This window comes from Salvelinus namaycush, chromosome 3, assembly GCF_016432855.1.
Source record: "Salvelinus namaycush isolate Seneca chromosome 3, SaNama_1.0, whole genome shotgun sequence".
Taxonomy (NCBI): domain Eukaryota; kingdom Metazoa; phylum Chordata; class Actinopteri; order Salmoniformes; family Salmonidae; genus Salvelinus; species Salvelinus namaycush.
This window is the reverse complement of record NC_052309.1, coordinates 6,366,104-6,387,510: the sequence shown is the minus strand read 5'-3', so window position 1 is coordinate 6,387,510 and position 21,407 is coordinate 6,366,104. Positions and strand designations below refer to the sequence as shown.

Here is a 21,407-nt window from a genome sequence, read left to right as displayed (position 1 = left end):
TTCCCTCGTTCTCTCCCTCGTTCCCTCGTTCTCTCCCTCGTTCCCTCCCTCGTTCCCTCGTTCTCTCCCTCCCTCCCTCGTTCCCTCTCTCCCTCCCTCGTTCCCTCTCTCCCTTGTTCCCTCTCTCCCTCCCTCCCTTGTTCCCTCTCTCCCTCCCTCTCTCCCTCTCTCCCCCCCTCACTAGCCTATGGAGTTTCAGTCCATTGCCTGGGCTGCATATGAATGTGTCTCTCTCCTTATGTCCCAAATGGCACCCTATTCTCTATGGAGTGTACTACCTTGTACCAGAACCTTATGGGGATAGGATGCCATTTGGGTCTCTCTCGCGCCCCCCTCCCCCCCAGCAGGAAATCATGAAGCTGTGGCTGCCAGCAGACCTCTAAGTCTCTATGTTTTAGATGAAAATCCATTTCACATTGGTCTCTTTGATATTGACATGTAATTTCCACCAGGTTAAATGGCAACCAAAGTCAGACATCTCTCAATGTTCGGACAGAAGTTTTTCAACATTGAACAATCTAGGTGGCGGTGCTTTAGTGTTATTGGTGTCATGGGGCTGTTTGTTCAGCCTGAGATTAGACGGCCACTCTCTACTCTCCCCTCTAGCCATCCAGAGAGAGATGAGGCTGTAGTGACTGTGTAGTGACTGACTGACTGACCAGAGGCTGGGCCGGACAGGACCCAGCTCTGCCTTGGTCTCCTCTCTCTCTACTCTCCCCTCTAGCCATCCAGAGAGTGATGAGGCTGTGTAGTGACTGACTGACTGACCAGAGGCTGGGCCGGACAGGACCCAGCTCTGCCTTGGTCTCCTCTCTCTCTACTCTCCCCTCTAGCCATCCAGAGAGAGATGAGGCTGTGTAGTTACTGACTGACTGACCAGAGGCTGGGCCGGACTGGACACCGCTCTGCCTTGGTCTCCTCTCTCTCTACTCTCCCCTCTAGCCATCCAGAGATAGATGAGGCTGTGTAGTGACTGACTGACTGACCAGAGGTTGGGCCGGACAGGACCCAGCTCTGCCTTGGTCTCCTCTCTCTCTACTCTCCCCTCTAGCCATCCAGAGAGAGATGAGGCTGTAGTGACTGTGTAGTGACTGACTAACTGACCAGAGGCTGGGCCGGACAGGACCCAGCTCTGCCTTGGTCTCCTCTCTCTCTACTCTCCCCTCTAGCCATCCAGAGAGAGATGAGGCTGTAGTGACTGTGTAGTGACTGACTAACTGACCAGAGGCTGGGCCGGACAGGACCCAGCTTTGCCTTGGTCTCCGCTCTCTCTACTCTCCCCCCTGGTCTCCTCTCTCTCTACTCTCCCCCCTAGCCATCCAGAGATGGACAGGGATGCCATTTTTCCTGATAAATGAGGAATTTCTACTTTTCTACAAGAATACATCAATAACCTTATATATAACTAATATCCTTATTTTCCAGATGTTCTCTGTCACATCTTTGAGAGAGCAATGAGCCTCTGAAATACTAGGTCTACTGACTGACCAACGAGGGAGTCATCGTTTTGATCCCAGTGTGTGATGATTGTATTCCCTGAGGTCAGATACTACTGTACACCAGTTTAATCTGTATTCCCTGAGGTCAGAAGACTACTGTACACCAGTTTAATCTGTATTCCCTGAGGTCAGAAGACTACTGTACACCAGTTTAATCTGTATTCCCTGAGGTCAGATACTACTGTACACCAGTTTAACCTGTATTCCCTGAGGTCAGATACTACTGTACACCAGTTTAATCTGTATTCCCTGAGGTCAGATACTACTGTACACCAGTTTAATCTGTATTCCCTGAGGTCAGAAGACTACTGTACACCAGTTTAACCTGTATTCCCTGAGGTCAGATACTACTGTACACCAGTTTAACCTGTATTCCCTGAGGTCAGATACTACTGTACACCAGTTTAATCTGTATTCCCTGAGGTCAGATACTACTGTACACCAGTTTAATCTGTATTCCCTGAGGTCAGATACTACTGTACACCAGTTTAATCTGTATTCCCTGAGGTCAGATACTACTGTACACCAGTTTAATCTGTATTCCCTGAGGTCAGATACTATTGTACACCAGTTTAATCTGTATTCCCAGAGGTCAGATACTACTGTACACCAGTTTAATCTGTATTCCCTGAGGTCAGATACTACTGTACACCAGTTTAATCTGTATTCCCTGAGGTCAGATACTACTGTACACCAGTTTAATCTGTATTCCCTGAGGTCAGATACTACTGTACACCAGTTTAATCTGTATTCCCTGAGGTCAGATACTACTGTACACCAGTTTAATCTGTATTCCCTGAGGTCAGATACTATTGTACACCAGTTTAATCTGTATTCCCTGAGGTCAGATACTACTGTACACCAGTTTAATCTGTATTCCCTGAGGTCAGATACTACTGTACACCAGTTTAATCTGTATTCCCTGAGGTCAGATACTACTGTACACCAGTTTAATCTGTATTCCCTGAGGTCAGAAGACTACTGTACACCAGTTTAATCTGTATTCCCTGAGGTCAGATACTACTGTACACCAGTTTAATCTGTATTCCCTGAGGTCAGAAGACTACTGTACACCAGTTTAATCTGTATTCCCTGAGGTCAGATACTACTGTACACCAGTTTAATCTGTATTCCCTGAGGTCAGATACTACTGTACACCAGTTTAATCTGTATTCCTTGAGGTCAGAAGACTACTGTACACCAGTTTAATCTGTATTCCCTGAGGTCAGAAGACTACTGTACACCAATTTAATCTGTATTCCCTGAGGTCAGATACTACTGTACACCAGTTTAATCTGTATTCCCTGAGGTCAGATACTACTGTACACCAGTTTAATCTGTATTCCTTGAGGTCAGAAGACTACTGTACACCAGTTTAATCTGTGTTCCCTGAGGTCAGATACTACTGTACACCAGTTTAACCTGTATTCCCTGAGGTCAGATACTACTGTACACCAGTTTAATCTGTATTCCCTGAGGTCAGATACTACTGTACACCAGTTTAACCTGTATTCCCTGAGGTCAGATACTACTGTACACCAGTTTAATCTGTATTCCCTGAGGTCAGATAAATGCAAAATTCACCAGCATATTGGTGTTCAGAACAATGCAGCTGAAGCAGCAGCAGAATGAGGATATAAGAAACTCGAACTGAATTAGGTCTATAGTCAATAACCTTTAAATCATCCATATACATTTGAAGTCGGAAGTTTACATACACTTAGGTTGTCATTAAAACTTGTTTTTCAACCACTCCACAAATGTCTTGTTAACAAACTATAGTTTTGGCAAGTCAGTTAGGACATCTACTTCGTGCATGACACAAGTAATTTTTCCAACAATTGTTTACAGACAGATTATTTCCCTGTATCACAATTTACATACACTAAGTTGACTGTGCCTTTTAAACAGCTTGGAAAATTCCAGAAAATTATGTCATGGCTTTAGAAGCTTCTGATAGGCTAATTGACAACATTTGAGTCAATTGGAGGTGTACCTGTGGATGTATTTCAAGGCCTACCTTCAAACTCAGTGCCTCTGCTTGACATCATGGGAAAATCAAAAGAAATCAGCCAAGACCTCAGAAAAAAAAATTGTACACCTCCAAAAGTCTTGTTCATCCTTGGGAGCAATTTCCAAACGCCTGAAGGTACCTCGTTCATCTGTACAAACAATAGTATGCAAGTATAAACACCATGGGACCACGCAGCCGTCATACCGCTCAGGAAGGAGACGCGTTGTGTCTCCTAGAGATGAATGTACTTTGGTGCGAAAAGTGCAAATCAATCCTAGAACAACAGCAAATTACCTTGTGAAGATGCTGGAGGAAACAGGTACAAAAGTATCTATATTCACAGTTAAACGAGTCCTATATCGACATAACCTGAAAGGCCGCTCAGCAAGGAAGAAGCCACTGCTCCAAAACCGCCATAAAAAAGCCAGACTACAGTTTGCACATGGGGACAAAGATCGTACTTTTTGGAGAAATGTCCTCTGGTCTGATGAAACAAAAATAGAACTGTTTGGCCATAATGTCCATCGTTATGTTTGGACGAAAAAGGGGGATGCTTGTAAGCTGAAGAACACCATCCCAACCGTGAAGCACGGGGATAACAGCCTCATTTTTGGGGGTGCTTTGCTGCAGGAGGGACTGGTGCACTTCACAAAATAGATGGCTTCATGAGGGAGAAAATTATGTGAATATATTGAAGCAACATCTCAAAACATCAGTCAGGAAGTTGAAGCTTGGTCTCAAATGGGTCTTCCAAATGGACAATTACCCCAAGCATACTTACAAATTTGTGTCAAAATGGCTTAAGGCCACAAAGTCAAGGTATTGGAGTGGCCATCACAAAGCCCTGATCTCCATCCTGTAGAACATTTGTGGGCAGAACTGAAAAAGCGTGTGCAAGCAAGGAGGCCTACAAACCTGACTCAGTTACACCAGCTCTGTCAGTTAAAATGGGCCAAAATTCACCCAACTTATTGTGGGAAGCTTGTGGAAGGCTACTCGAAATGTTTGACCCAAGTTAAACAATTTAAAGGCAACGCTACCAAATACTAATTGAGTGTATGTCAACTTCTGACCCACTGGGAATGTGATGAAATAAATAAAAGCTGAAATAAATCATTCTCTCTACTATTATTCTGACATTTCACATTCTTAAAATAAAGTGGTGATCCTAATTGACCTAAAACAGGGCATTTTTACTAGGATTAAATGTCAGGAATTGTGAAAAACTGAGTTTAAATGTATTTGGCTAAGGTGTATGTGAACTTCTGACTTCAACTGGATGTCTACAGAAATGAGACAGATCCTGCTTCTGTTGCCTGTTGGAGTGTTTAATCGCCTACTGATTCCGTGAACACCAAGCTTCACTATACCACAACATGTCGGATAAACAATTTCACAAATTCGGCTGGTTTTAATCTTTGCTATGCTGTAATTAAGGCTTTAGACTTCTTTTGTTAGAACAGCCTCTCTGGTATTACTTACAATTTATTTTGTGTTTACACTGTACCAAATTGTCAGAAAAATATATTTAGAATAATTATTTAGAATAATAACCCTCCTTTTTCTTGATCTCCTTATTGTTATTATTACTATTATTGTTATGATCGTCATTATAATAAGTAAAGTCATTATCATTAGTGGGCTTAGTAGAGCAGGCCTCCATCATTCTTAAATGGAAGAAGTTTGGAGCCACCAAGACTCTTCCTAGAGCTGGCCGCCTGGCCAAACTGAACAATCGGGGTGAAGGGCCTTGGTAAGGGAGGTGACCAAGAACCCGATGGTCACTTTGACAGAGCTCCAGAGTTCCTGTGTGGAGATGGGAGAACCTTCCAGAAGGACAACAATCGCTGCAGCCCTCCACCAATCAGGCGTTTATGGTAGTGGCCAGACGGAAGCCACTTTAGTAAAAGGCACATGACAGCCCGCTTAGAGTTTGCCAAAAGGCACCTAAAGGACTCAGACCAAGATCAAGATTCTCTGTTCTGATGAAACCAAGATTGAACTATTTGGCCTGAATGCCAAGCGTCACGTCTGGAGGAAACCTGGCACCATCTCTACGGTGAAGCATGGTGGTGGCAGCATCATGCTGTGGGGATGTTTTTCAGTGGGAGGGACTGGGAGACTAGTCAGGATCGAGGGAAAGATGAATGGAGCGAAGTACAGACAGATCCTTGATGAAAACCTGCTCCAGAGCACTCGGGTGAAGGTTCACCTTCCAACAGGACAACGACCCTAAGCACACAGCCAAGACAACGCATGGGTGGCTTTGGGACAAGTCTCTGAATGTACATTGATGAATACATTGATGAATACATTGATACATTTGAAACTCCTGATGCTTCCTCTCTTAATCTCATTGCCAGTAATCTCATTGCCTGATTGATAAAGGTTATCTGGGGGGAGATAGGATTTGGATGTTGGTCGATGTTAAATATTTCAGGAAACAGTGGTGTCTACGAGGTTAGGAAGGAATAGTGGTATCTACTGTCTATGAGATTAGGTAGGGATAGTGGTATCTACTGTCTACGAGATTAGGTAGGAACAGTGGTATCTACTATCTATGAGATTAGGTAGGAACAGTGGTATCTACTATCTACGAGATTAGGTAGGAACAGTGGTAGCTACTGTCTACGAGGTTAGGTAGGAACAGTGGTAGCTACTATCTACGAGATTAGGTAGGAACAGTGGTATCTACTGTCTACGAGATTAGGTAGGAACAGTGGTATCTACTATCTACGAGATTAGGTAGGAACAGTGGTATCTACTGTCTACGAGATTAGGTAGGAACAGTGGTAGCTACTATCTACGAGATTTGGAAGGAACAGTGGTATCTACTATCTATGAGATTAGGTGGGAACAGTGGATCTACTGTCTCCGAGATTAGGAAGGAACAGTGGTATCTACTGTCTACGAGATTAGGAAGGAACAGTGGTATCTACTGTCTACGAGATTAGGTAGGAACAGTGGTATCTACTGTCTACGAGATTAGGAAGGAACAGTGGATCTACTGTCTACGAGATTAGGAAGGAACAGTGGTATCTACTGTCTACGAGATTAGGAAGGAACAGTGGTATCTACTGTCTACGAGATTTGGAAGGAACAGTGGTATCTATTGTCTACGAGATTAGGAAGGAACAGTGGTAGCTACTATCCACTTCTGGGGTGTTAGCTACTGTACTAGCTACCATTTAAATAGCCATTTCTTATGTTGTCTCCCTCTCTCTCAGGTATTGAAGAACATAACGTGGTATTCAGAACGTCAGTTAACAGAGATCTCTCTGGGTAGTCTACTCATCCTGGTGGTCATACGCACCATCCAGTACAACATGACACGGACCAGGGTGAGTTAAACACACATGGATGTACATGCATACGCAGTGCATGGACACACGCACACACACATGCGCACACACAGGGTTTTTTCTGGATCAAAATGGGGTTTAGGTGGTGACCGTGGCTGTGGCATGCCCATGGGTGTGGTCCTGTTGGCTAATTTCCTGCAATTCTACAAATTTTTGCCATCAGGCTAAGAGAGAGATTTGTACGCAATACAATATAAAAAATCAAATATAAACGCAACATGTAAAGTTTTGGTCCATATTCAGAAAAGGCTTATCTCAAATGTTGTGCACAAATTTGTTTATATCCTTGTTAGTGAGCATTTCTCCTTTGCCAAGATTATCCAACCACCTGACAGGTGTGGCATATCAGTAGGCTGATTAAACAGTGTGGTCATTACACAGGTGCACCTTGCGCTGGGGAAAATAAAACGCCACTCTAAAATGTGCAGTTTTGTCACACAAGACAATGCCACAGATTGTGTTGAGGGAGCGTGCAATTAGCATGCTGACTGCAGGAATGTCCACCAGAGTTGTTGCCAGATAATTGAATGATGATTTCTCTACCATAAGCAGTCTCCAACGTTGTTTTTAGAGAATTAAGCAGTACGTCCAATCGGACTCAGAACCGCAGACCAAGTGTATGGGGTCGTGTGGTCAAGTGGTTTGCTGATGTGAACAGAGTGCCCCATGGTGTCGGTGGGGTTATGGTGTGGGCAGGCATAAGCTACGGAAACTAACATAATTGCATTTTATTGATGGAAATTTGAATGAACAGAGATACCGTGACAAGATCCTGAGGCCCATTGTCATGCCATTGATCCGCTGCCATCACCTCATGTTTCAGCATGATAATGCACTGCCCCAAGGATCTGTACACACTTCCTGGAAGCTGAAAATGTCCAAGTTCTTCCATGGCCTGCATACTCACCAGACATGTACCCCATTGAGCATGTTTGGGATGCTCTGGATCGATGTTTGCGACAATATGTTCCAGTTACTGATAATATCCAGCAACTTCACACAGCCATTGAAGAGTAGTGGGTACAACATTCCATAGGCCACAATCAACAGCCTGATCAACTCTATGTGAAGGAGATGGGTCACGCTGCATAAGGCAAATGGTGGTCACACCAGTGACCAACAGATCCACATCTGTATTCCCAGTCATGTGAAATCCATAGATTAGGGCCTAATGATTTTATTTCAATAACAGATTTCCATATATAATCTGTAACTCAGTAAAATCCTTGAAATTGTTGCATGTTGTGTTTTATTTTTGTTCAATATAGATTCTCCTTTTATTTTGGTGATTGTTAGTTCTGAGATTATAAAAAATATATATATAAATTATATTTTTTACATACTTTTTATCTGGTTTTAGTCATTTCAGTTTTTACTGTTTGGACATAGACGGCCCGAAAAAACACTTAGGCCGGCCCGCCCCAATACTTTTATATGCAGTAAAAACCCTGGACACACACCTACATGACCACATACACTTTGTTTAGGCCTACTTCAGATTTTCATTTCTCATGTGTTTTTGTTCAACCTTGTGTTGTTTTTAGTACTACATGGATATTGACTTCCAGGAAGGTCATTATACATCTCTTATTTCCTCTCTTCCAGGATAAGTACCTGCACACCAACTGCCTGGCAGCCCTGGCCAATATGTCAGCCCAGTTCCGCTGCTTACACCAGTACGCTGCCCAGCGCATCATCAGGTGAGGTTTAGTAGGCACTCTGTAGAACTAGTGTTGACTGTCAGCACAGACACTGGTATGGCCAAAGCATTTTAACTGGTATTGATATGCTCTTTACTCGAACCATAGCCTACTGGCCAACTGTAGACTGAAGAGGTTTAGCAGGTCAGAGTACAGCCAGTCTCCCAACGGATCGATCGCCAGTAGCTACCAGCCAACCTATGAGTAGCTCGCCGAACAACTCTGAAAGTACATGCAAATTAAATGTTCCACCACAAACTGTCATAAACAAATCTCACAAGTATCAGACACTGCAAACTCCCAGCTACTATCTAATCAACGCAACATTATCCCAACCCTGGTTATCCACTATTGGCTTAAAAAAACTAATCTAACACGATCTGCCAATTAATTTCCAGCAAAATTGCCCATCTGTCTGTCTGGTGAACGCGTTTGTCTATCACTCCATGTCTAGCCAGCCTGTTGATGTGATAACCGTCTTGTGGGTTGACAGAAAACCTTTCCCCAAATCCTTCTCAATGAAATGTTAACTGCAAAGTAGGCTTTCCTAGCAGAAGGATATGATGAGTAAGTACAGCGCATTCGGAAAGTATTCAAACCCTTTGACTTTTTCCACATTTTGTTACGTTACGCCTTATACTAAAATTGATTAAATAGTTTTTTCCCATCAATCTACACACAATACCCCATAATGTCTGGTTCAAGTCCGGGCTCTGACTGGGCCACTAAAGGACATTCAGAGACTTGTCCCGAAGCCACTCCTGCATTGTCCTGGCTGTGTGCTTGGGGTCATTGTCCTGTTGGAAGGTGAAACTTCGCCCCAGTCTGAGGTACTGAGCACTCTGGAGCAGTTTTTCATCAAGGATCTCTCTGTGCTTTGCGCAGTTCATCTTTCCCTCAATCTTGACTGGTCTCCCAGTCCTTACCGCTGAAAAACATCCCCACAACATGATGCTGCCACCACCATACTTCACCGTAGGGATGGTGCCAGATTTCCTCCAGACGGGACGCTTGGAATTCAGGCCAAATAGTTCAATCTTGGTTTCATCAGACCAGAGAATCTTGTTTCTCATGGTCTGAGAGTCTTTAGGTGCCTTTTGGTGAACTCCAAGCGGGCTGTCATGTGCCTTTTACTGAGGAGTGGCTTCTGTCTGGTCACTCTACTATAAAGGCCTGATTGGTGGAGTGCTGCAGAGATGGTTGTCCTTCTGGAAGGTGGTCCCATCTCCACAGAGGAACTCTGGAGCTCTGTCAGAGTGATCATTGGATTCTTGGTAACCTCCCTGACCAAGGCCCTTCTCCCCCGATTGCTCAGTTTGGCCGGGAGGCCAGCTTAAGTAAGAGTCTTGGTGGTTCCTAACTTCTTCCATTTAAGAATGATGGAAGCCACTGTGTTCTTGACGACCTTCAATGCTGCAGACATTTTTGGTACCCTTCCCCAGATCTGTACCTCGACACAATCCTGTCTCGGAGCTCTACGGACAATTCCTTCGACCTCATGGCTTGGTTTTTGCTCTAACATGCACTGTCAACTGTGGGACCTTATATAGACAGGTGTGTGCCTTTCCAAATCATGTGCAATCAATTGAATTTACCACAGGTGGACTCATATCAAGTTGTAGAAACATCTCAAGGATGGTCAATGGAAACAGGATGCGCCTGAGCTCAATTTCTAATCTCATAGTAAAGGGTCTGAATACTAAAGTATTTCTGTTTTTTATTTGTAATAAACATTTCTAAAACCTGTTTTCTCTCTGTCATTATGGGAATAGTGTGTAGGTTGATGAGGAAAACATTTCATTTAATCAATTTTAGATGTGGAAAGAGGTATGAATACTTTCCGAATGCACTGTATATCATTTATATCTATTATTGGTTATTTGAGAACATTGCCATGAATTGAGCAGCAGCAGTACAGAACCATTGCTAGACTAGCACATTAGGTGGCACATTGCTCATTCGCCAGATGCACAATTAAAGGGACAGATTTTGGGGGGCATTGATTAGAATCCCCATTAGCCGACGCCACGGGGGATCCAGCTCGTCTTACTGGGGTCTAAACACATAACGAAAAAGACATTACAGACAAAAGTCTTTACATTTTAAATACATTTACAAATATTAACATGTAGTGTCTGTGTGCGCATCTATGCGTTGTGCCGAATGGTGTTGCTTTATTCATTTTTGAAACCAGGTTTGCTGTTCACTTGCCCGATATAAAATGGAAGGGAGTTCCATGCACTAATGGCTCTGTATAATACTGTACATTTCCTTGAATTTGTTCTGGACCTGGGGACTGTGAAAAGACCCCAGGTGGCATGTCTGGTGGGTGGAGTAAGTGTGTGTATCAGTGCTGTGTGTAAGTTGACAAAAAATAATGAATTTCCAACACATTGTTTCTTATAAAAACAAGAAGTGACTCAGTCAGTCTTTCCTCAACTGTCAGCCAAGAGAGACTGGCATGCGTAGTATTAGTATTAGCCCTCTGATTACAACGAAGAGCAAGATGTGCCACGGTTCTGGGCCAGCTGCAGCTTAACTAGGTCTTTCTTTGCTGCACTTGAACATATGACTGGACAATAATCAAGATAAGATTAAACTAGAGCCTGCAGGACTTGCTTTGTGGAGTGTGTTGTCAAAAAAGCAGAGCATCTCGTTATTGCGGACATACTTCAACTTATCTTTACAACCGTTGAATCTCTATGTTTTGACCATTAAAGTTTACAATCTAAGGTAACACCAAGTAACTTTGGTCTACTCAACTTGTTCAACAGTCACACCATTCATTACATGCTTCAGCTGAGGTCTTGAACTTAGGGAATGATTTGTACCAAATGCAATGCTCTTCATTTTAGAGATGTTCAGGACCATTTTTTTACTGGCCACCCATTCCAAAAGAGACTGCAACTATTTGTTAAGGGTTTCAGTGACTTCATTATATATGGTTGCTGATGCATATATGGTTGAATCATCATCATCATACATTGACACGCATGCTTTGTTTAAAATAGGAAAGAGTAGAGGGCCTAGAGAGCTGCCTTGCGGTACACCACACTTTACATGTTTGACATTAGAGAGGCTTCCATTAAAGAAAACCCTCTGAATTCTATTAGATAGCTCTGAATCCACGATATGGCAGAGGTTGAAAAGCCATAACACATACGTTTCTCAACAACAGGTTATGGTCGATAATGTCAAAGGCTGCATTGAAATCTAACAGTACACCTTCCACAATCGAAGTATTATCAATTTATTTCAACCAATCATCAGTCATTTGTGTCAGTACAGTACATTTTGAGTGTCCTTTTCTATAAGCATGTTGAAAGTCTGTTATTAATTTGTTTACAGAGTAATGGCATTGTTTTGGTCAAACACAATTTTTCCAACAGTTTGCAGCAAGCTGATAGGTCTGCTGTTAGAACCAGTAAAGGCTGCTTTACCACTCTTGGGTAGCAGAATGACTTTGGCTTCCCTCCAGGCCTGAGGACAAAGACTTTCCTCTAGGCTCAGATTAAAGATATGACAGATAGGAGTGGCTATAGAGTCAGCTACCATCCTCAGTAACCATCATTAAAATATTTCTCAACATCAAATGGTTTTGTGATTAATACCCCATCTGATTCAATGAAAGATGGAGTTGAATTCGTTTTTCTGCCCATAATTAAATTTGAAGTACTCAAGTTTTCTCCCCCATCTTTCTTTGTCATTGATCTTGGCTTCATAATAATTCTTCTTTTTGTTGAGTTTAGTCACATAATTTCTGAATTTGCAGTAAATCAGCCAGTCCGATGGGCAACCAGACTTATTAGCCACTCCTTTTGCCCAAACTTTTTCAACCATAGTTTTTAAATTCCTCATCAATCCATCGAGCATTAACAGGTGCATGTTTATCAATAATTGGAGGAAGCATAAATTCATCAAGTGCAGTGTCTGGACCAACAAATATTTGTATTATCATCTACAAAATATTTTGTACAATCTCTTATACACTATTTTAGGCACAGCGTTTGAAACTTTGGCTTTACTGGATAAAGCCACTATATTGTGATCACTGCATCACTTGGTACGGATACAGCTTTAGAACAAAGTTCTACATTATTAGGAAAAATATGATCAATACATGTGGATTATCTCCTGTAGTGTTTGTAAACACCCTGGTAGGTTGATTAATAACCTGAACCAGATTACAGGCACTGGTTACAGTGAGAAGCTTCTTCTTGATGGTAACCAGTCAATATTCAGGTCCCCAAGAAAGTAAACCTCTCAGTCTATGTGATGTAAACAGTCAAGCATTTCACACATTATTAAGATACTGACTGCTAGCACTATCTGACCTATAGCAACACCCCAAAAGAAAAGGCTTTAGATGTGCCAAGTGAACCTGCAACCACAACACTTCAATAACACTTGACATAACATCTTCACCAAACATTACAGGGTTATGGCTCTGAATATATATACAGCAACACCTCCCCCATAAGCGTTCCTGTCTCTTATATAGATGTTATCCTTGTATTGCTACTGCTGTATCGTCAAATGAATTACATTTGTGAATCTCAGAAATGGCTAATATATGAATGTTGTCTGATGTTATTGATTTCATGAACCTTATTTCTAAGGCTACCTATAATAATATGGTCTATTTTCAGGCCTTTCCTGGGTAGCTTATCAGAGATAGACATAATATGTCCCGTGTGGCTCAGTTGGTAGAGCATGGCGCTTGCAACGCCAGGGTTGTGGGTTCAATTCCCACGGGGGGACCAGGATGAATATGTATGAACTTTCCAATTTGTAAGTCGCTCTGGATAAGAGCGTCTGCTAAATGACTTAAATGTAAATGTAAATGTATATGGAAAAGAGCAAACAAAGCAAGATAAAAAATATACATTCAGCAGTCCATTAATCAGTTGGTGTGTGTGTGCTGCAGGGTTGAAGCTACGAACCCATAGGCTTGGCTCTCTCATCCCTTCCAGGCTTTTGGGAGGGAAGGTGGACAATGAGCCAGTCATACTATACTGTAAGCAATGTCCCCACGTGCTTTGGCAGCTTTCATGGTAGGGATAAGTTATTTCCTCTTATGGCGCACAACTTCAGGATAGTCCTCATTGAGGAAGATGTTTGTTCCTCTCAAGTTCTTTGCTCTTTCCAGAACAGCTAACTTGTTATTGAACCTCAGGAACTTGACCACTATCGGCCTGGGTCTGTCACCTGGGCCGGTGGTAGGTTTTCCAGTCCTGTGAGCACGCTCCACCTCAATCTTCCTGTGGTGCATATTCAATTTCTCTGAGATAATTTCCCTCACTTTGTCCTCAGACTCCATCCAGGTCTCGTGGAGATTCTGGAATTCCGACCACAACAATGTTGTTCCGCCTTGATTTTTTAAATTTTTATTTCACCTTTATTTAACCATGTAGGCAAATTGAGAACACGTTCTCATTTACAATTGCGACCTGGCCGATTGTCCCTCAAGATAATCCAATTTCTCCGTCATTGTTATCATGGATTCACATACATAACTGATGTCCTCTCTGTGACTTACAGATTGCTGTCATCTTGCTGTTCTCCTGTTTAATCTCACTGGCCTGACCCTGGGAGAACTGCAAACTGTTCTTCAGGTCCTGGACCTCTCATTCTATTAGTAGTTGACTCCACCAGTATTTGGACACAACAATTGGAGCTATTTTCTTGTTGTTGTAACATCTGATGGTCAAACTATTTTTGTTCATTTAAAAGACGCTTCACCTGTCATGGAGAGACACCACTGTCCTCAACGGTACACCTGCTGGCTTTGGTGTTTGTCATGGTAGCTACGTAGGTTACGCTCTTACTCCTCGCAGTTCCAGACAGGGCAGGTTGCAGGGAAGATGGGAAACAACAACAAACAGTAGGGATCTAGACAGCCACAAGCCCGGGACAATCCACGGTGGCTAACCGCGTCACGGGCTGCGTTCAAGCCCTCAAACCCCTACTGGCTTGATAGGCAGCTAGCTAGCAGCTAGGGCTCCCAAGTGGCGTATTGGTCTAAGACACTGCATCTCAGTGCTAGTGGTGTCACTACAGACCCTGGTTTGATTCCAGGCTGTATCACAACCGGCCATGATTTGGGGTCCCATAGGGTGGCGCACAATTGGCCCAGCGTTGTCCCCGTTAGGTTTTGGCCGGGGTAGGTCATCGTTGTAAATAAGAATTTGATCTTAACTGACTTGCCTAGTTAAATAAAGGTTAAATAAAATAAATACGCCAAGCAGCTCCTCAGACCTGGCCTTGGTCGGCAGGATCACTGGACAGATCGTAGCGATCCCATCAACTGATGCCAACCGCGACACGAGATCCAAACTCAAAAGATAGCTGGCTAGCAACCTAACTGTTTCAATAGACTTTCAAAACTTTCCAAAACAACAAAAAAACTAACCGTGCTCTCCCTCATTCCACATTCAACAGGATGCCGAACAAGGCAATTGCACAAAGAAATTGACTTCTGATGTGATTTAAGCATTAGAATGGACTCAGAACATCCAGTGTCGTTGTTCTCTATCAATAATTGTAATTTTGAGTGAAAAACTAAACAAATCTAAAACCAGAAAAAGTACAACTCAGAAGATATAAAACAGAATTTGGGAGAAGAAAAACAAATTTTATAGGGCCCTCAAAGTTATTTATTAAACATTATTTTACCAGGTATGTTGACAAACACTTTCTACTTTCTTGTACACTAAGGACCCGGGGAAAAGTTCCAGGAGAGACGAATGTGCCTATTTGAAAGCTATAAAAATATTAGTAGCTCGCAACGTTTCCCTTCACTGGAACTAAGGGCCCTAGCCCGAACCATGAAAAACAGCCCCAGAACATTATTCCTCCTCCACCAAACTTTACAGTTGGCACTATGCATTCAAGCAGGTAGCGTTCTCTTGTGTGTAGCTGCTCGGCCATGGACACTCATTTCATGAAGTTCCCGACTTCCAGAGGCAGTTTGGAACTCGGTCGCTGCAACCGAGGACAGTTTTTTTTAACACTACACGCTTCAGCACTTGATGGTTCTGTTCTGTGAGCTTGTGTGGTCTACCACTTTGCGGCTGAGCCGTTGTTGCTCCTAGACGTTTCCACTTCACAATAACAGCACTTAGAGTTGTCCGGGGCAGCTCCAGCAGGGCAGAAATGTGACGAACTGACTTGTTGGAATGGTGTCATCCTATTACAGTGCCACGTTGAAAGTTACAGAGCAGCAAGTCCATTCTACTGCCAATGTTTGCATGGCTGTGTGCTCGATTTTATACGTCTGTCAGCAATGGGTATGGCTGAAATAACCAAATCCACTAATTTGAAGGTGTCCACATACTTTTGTATATACACTCGCTCTTGCTGCGGGTGATTTTTTGATCCACCTCTATGCAGACGACAATCATTCTGTACACATCTGGCCCTTCTTTGGACACTGTGTTAACAAACCTCCAAACGAGCTTCAACGCCATTCAACACTCCTTCTGTGGCCTTCAACTGCTCTTAAATGCTAGTAAAACGAAATGCATGCTCTTCGACCGATCGCTGCCCGCACCCGCCCACCCGACCAGCATCACTACTCTGGACGGTTCCGACTTAGAATATGTGGACAACTTTAAATACCTAGGTGTCTGGCTAGACTGTAAACTCTCCTTCCAGACTCACATTAAGCATCTCCAATCCAAAGTTAAATCTAGAATTGGACTCCTATTTCGCAACAAAGCCTCCTTCATTCATGCTGCCAAACATACCCTCGTAAAACTGACCATCCTACCGATCCTTGACTTCGGCTATGTCATTTACAAAATAGCCTCCAACACTACTCAGCAAATTCGATGCAGTCTATCACAGTGCCATCCTTTTTGTCACCAAAGCCCCATATACTACCCACCACTGCGACCTGTATGCTCTCGTTGTCTGGTCCTCGCTACATATTCGTCACCAAACCCACTGGCTCCAGGTCATCTATAAGTCTTTGCTAGGTAAAGCTTCTCCTTTTCTCAGCTCACTGGTCACCATAGTAACACCCACCCGTAGCACGCGCTCCAGCAGGTATATTCCACTGGTCATCCCCAATGCCAACACCTCCTTTAGCCGCCTTTCCTTCCAGTTCTCTGTTGCCAATGACTGGAAGGAATTGCAAAAATCACTGAAGTTGGAGACTCATATCTCCCTCACTAACTTTAAGCATCAGCTGTCAGAGCAGCTTACCGATTGCTGCAGCTGTACACAGCCCATCTGTAAATAGCCCATCCAACCAACTACCTACCTCATCCCCATATTTGTTTTAGTTTTTCTGCTCTTTTGCACACCAGTATTTCTACTTGCACATCCTCATCTGCACATATATCAATCCAGTGTAAATTGCTAAATTGTAATTACTTTGCCACTATTGGCCTATTTATTGCCTTACCTCCTTACTTCATTTGCACACACTGTATACAGATTTTCCTATTGTGTATTTGAATGTACGATTGTTTATGTGTAACTCTGTGTTGTTGTTTTTGTCGCACTGCTTTGCTTTATCTTGGCCAGATCGCAGTTGTAAATGAGAACTTGTTCTCAACTGGCCTACCTGGTTAAATAAAGGTGACATTTTTTATATATATATATATATATATATACTAATTAATATACTAATATACTAATTAATTAGCATCCAATCCTTCGAGGGAAAAAAAGTATCCACCTGAGTCATAGGTAGCTCCACGCATCTGTGTCTGACTCACTAAGATTTTCCTCCAACGCCTCTTTCTCGGTATTCCTGGCTTTTGTCATCTTTTTACCCCCGTTGGGTAGTTTTCTTGGCTTTTCACTTTCTTTTTAAATCCCTGATAAGCCATTTTTATGCCAAAGCGATGAAAGAATCCGTTCAAAATACTATGATGCGTTCTGAGTGTGTCCTTTCTAAGTACCGGTAGCAACTGTTTGCATTACGCTAACGAGCTACTCCGTCCTACACAAGTCCCACCCAGGTCATCTGATATGACTGGAAAGCTTATCTTATTGGCTACACAACTGTCCATCTTTCATTTTACCCACTCCTCAGTCGAAAGATAAAAACAACACACTGTTGGTGCTCAAAGATGTAGGTGGACATTTGATCTTCCAGTTCAGCCATACATTATCGGAGAACATTGACACTAGGCTACTTTTGTTCGTAAGAACCTAACGATTCATTTACTAGCTCAAACACAGACCACATGGAAGCTTACCTTGTAAGATGTTTGTTGTTTAGTGAAAACAAAGTTTAAATTGGACTCCTTGACTCTCTGGGCTGTGAATCGATAATGGTAGGTCACAGGTCGATCAAACAACATTATCTGTGGAGTCTATGCTTTAATCACATATCGACATTGTTCAAGATTTACATAGCTTTATCTGGACTGTGAGTCGCAGCCATCTTGAAATGGGCTCGTGGGTGTGGCCTGCCCTTCTATGGCCGTATGCTCATATATGGTACTAAGTCACACCAAAGATTGTATGGTACGGGAAGAAAGCCAAGATCCCCAGCTTTCAGGAGACACCCTGTATTCAGGGACGACATTGAATTAAACATTTATATCAAGGGGACCCTACATTTTAAGAGGTTAAATGCCCTGATGACTTGATACACAACAACATATTCCAGATTGCCTTGGTAGCTCTAAGCACACAAACACACTCAAACACTTACTCCACCCTGATTATGTCATCGACTTGGTCATTAGACAGACATTAGTCATATTTTGTGAAATATTTATCTTTCCGTTTATACATGCCTAAGCATTGAGATCTCTGCACTGTAGCATCAGAACGTCGTCCAGCCTTTGAAATGCTGTCGCTCTATTCTTCATGATACCTCCGTGTTAGACCACTAGACTGGCTGTCAGTCTGTGGTTGGCTCTGAATAAAGACATTATCACGTCTCGCGGGTACTCTCCAGCTGTGAAGCACTCAGTTAGTCAGTCAGTGATGGTAACACTAATGGTTCCAAGCTGTTGAAAGGAAGGAGGATTCACGCATGCACAGGATTCTCCTCTGCTCTCTGTGGTTAGGAGACTTAACCATATGAAAGAATAAGACTGTGAAGGGCCAGAACAGTGAGTCACTGACCCAGCACACAGCCCATTTTACCGGATGGACCCTGGCTAGGACCACACACTTCCTGGCCAAGCTCGCTCACTGTCACGGGACAGCTAACCAGAACCACCACACGAGCACTCCTCTTCCTCTCATCAATTCTTTCAGGATTATTTAACGCTGTTGCGTGACCACGGGGAAGTGGAAACAGAAATACTCTTTGCGTAGGCGGACACACACAATCCACCGTGTTTTATGATGACTAAGAGAGTAGCCTGCTGACACTATTGTCCGTGTCTTCACTGTTTAGGGATGTAGTGGTGGGGAAGGTAATGTAGTACATTTATGATTTTGGCTGTTTAGGGATATGGTGGTGGGTGGGGAAGGTAATGTAGTACATTCGTGATTTTGCTCTCAGGGGAATTTACTCCTGGAATTTCCAAATGTCAGATTTGCACATTTTCTGTCAAGGATTTTTTGTTATTAATTGACACTTTAAAGAAAAATCACTTTTTAGGTCCATATATTCAGAGGCAGCAGAGGGTGAAAGGGCTTTCCACTATGTTAGTGAACACTCCCGTCTTCATCCCTCGGTTCCTTCCCAGAAGGCCAGTGACATGAATGTGTGAATAGCTCGCAGATAGATTGACTGTGTGGCGCTTGTGATGAAAGGAGGCACGCATGTTATTATCATTGTATAATACCTCACACTGTCTTCATATCTGCATCTTAGACGCTTTGCAAACAACCACCAAGCCTCCTTTCATCATCACGCTACACTGTAGTTTTCCCAAACAACCACCAAGCCTCCTTTCATCATCACGCTACACTGTAGTTTTCCCAAACAACCACCAAGCCTCCTTTCATCATCACGCTACACTGTCGTTTTCCCAAACAACCACCAAGCCTCCTTTCATCATCACGCTACACTGTAGTTTTCCCAAACAACCACCGAGCCTCCTTTCATCATCACGCTACACTGTAGTTTTCCCAAACAACCACCGAGCCTCCTTTCATCATCACGCTACACTGTAGTTTTCCCAAACAACCACCAAGCCTCCTTTCATCATCACGCTACACTGTAGTTTTCCCAAACAACCACCAAGCCTCCTTTCATCATCACGCTACACTGTAGTTTTCCCAAACAAATATTATAACCTTATTGTGGGAATTCTAAGAGCATGTTAAGTCTGTCTATAACGCCAATCCATGGGTAAAGCATTGATTATAAATGAACAGTCAATGTCATTAAGGAGAAGCACCTATCTTATACCAATGATTTTACGGCATGCTCAAGACTAATGTCAATGTTAGCGCTACAGAGAATGAGAGAAGGAGTGGATTTCCTGTCTGCTGAGCCTAGTTTAGTTGAAGTCGGAAGTTTAAATACACTTAGGTTGGAGTGATTAAAACTTGTTTTTCAACCACTCCACAAATTTCTTGTTAAACAAACTATAGTTTTGGAAAGTCGGTTAGGACATCTACTTTGTGCATGACACAAGTAATCTTTCCAACAATTGTTTACAGATAGATTATTTCATTTATAATTCACTGTGTCACAGTAAACTTTTGACCCACTGGGAATGTGATGAAAGAAATAAAAGCTGAAATAAATCATTCTCGATACTATTATTCTGACATTTCACATTCTTAAAGTAAAGTGGTGATCCTAACTGACCTCAGACAGGGAATTGTTACTGGGATTAACTGTCAGGAATTGTGAAAAACTGAGTTTAAATGTATTTGGCTAAGAAGTATGTAAACTTATGACTTCAACTGTATATAACAATTTATTATAATATGCATTTGACTACCTCAGTCACTGTGGCTGTAATATTACAAATGAAAAAGCCAAATTTGCTGCACTTTTACCTATTTTACTATGCCTCCCTTTTTAACAACATATTCTAAACTCTTCTCCAGAAAAACACTTATCAAACAAAAAACAGACAAAAAAAAAAAATATTTTTTTTTCCCCTTTCCCTCCTCTGTTGCCCTTGTCTTTCAGGTGCGACAGCCTCCACATGAGGAGATACTGTTCTGTACAAAGATACTGTTCTGTACAATATGCATACTACCGTTCAAAAGTTTGGTGTCACTTAGAAATGTCCTCGTTTTCCATGAAAACATACATGAAATGAGTTGCAAAATGAATAGGAAATATAGTCAAGATGTTGACAACGTTATAAATAATGATTTTTAATTGAAATAATAATTGTCCTTCAAACGTAGTTTTCGTCAAAGAATCCTCCGTTTGCAGCAATTACAGCCTTGCAGATCTTTGGCATTCTAGTTGTCAATTTGTTGAGGTAATCTGAAGAGATTTCACAAGTTGGATTGGCATTATGGGCACTTGTTACGTACCATACGGGTCAAGCTGCTCCCACAACAGCTCAATAGGGTTGAGATCCGGTGACTGTGCTGTCCACTCCATTATAGACAGAATACCAGCTGACTGCTTCTTCCCTAAATAGTTATTGTATAGTTTGGAGCTGTGCTTTGGGTCATTGTCCTGTTGTAGGAGGAAATTGGCTCCACTTAAGCGCCGTCCACAGGGTATGGCATGGCGTTGCACGAATGTTCTTCTTTGTGATCCGAACACCTCAAACTTAGATTTGTCTGGCCATAACACTTTTTTCCAATCTTCCTCTGTTCAGTGTCTGTGTTCTTTTGCCCAACTTAATATTTTATTTTTATTGGCCAGTCTGAAATATGGCTTTTTCTTTGCAACTCTGCCTAGAAGGCCAGCATCCCGGAGTCGCCTCTTCACTGT

The 21,407-nt window shown here is 42.6% G+C and overlaps 1 protein-coding gene across 5 annotated transcripts in view; it reads left to right on the top strand.

The window, feature by feature from the left end:
- Nucleotides 1–21,407, top strand: part of dym (dymeclin) — a 170,753-nt gene that overhangs the window by 66,172 nt on the left and 83,174 nt on the right. For all 5 annotated transcript variants that reach the window (XM_038989596.1, XM_038989594.1, XM_038989595.1 and 2 more), the window contains 2 exons: nucleotides 6,741–6,854; nucleotides 8,481–8,575. In XM_038989596.1, the coding sequence (XP_038845524.1) occupies nucleotides 6,741–6,854; nucleotides 8,481–8,575 (209 nt within the window). The remainder of the gene's footprint in view (nucleotides 1–6,740; nucleotides 6,855–8,480; nucleotides 8,576–21,407) is intronic.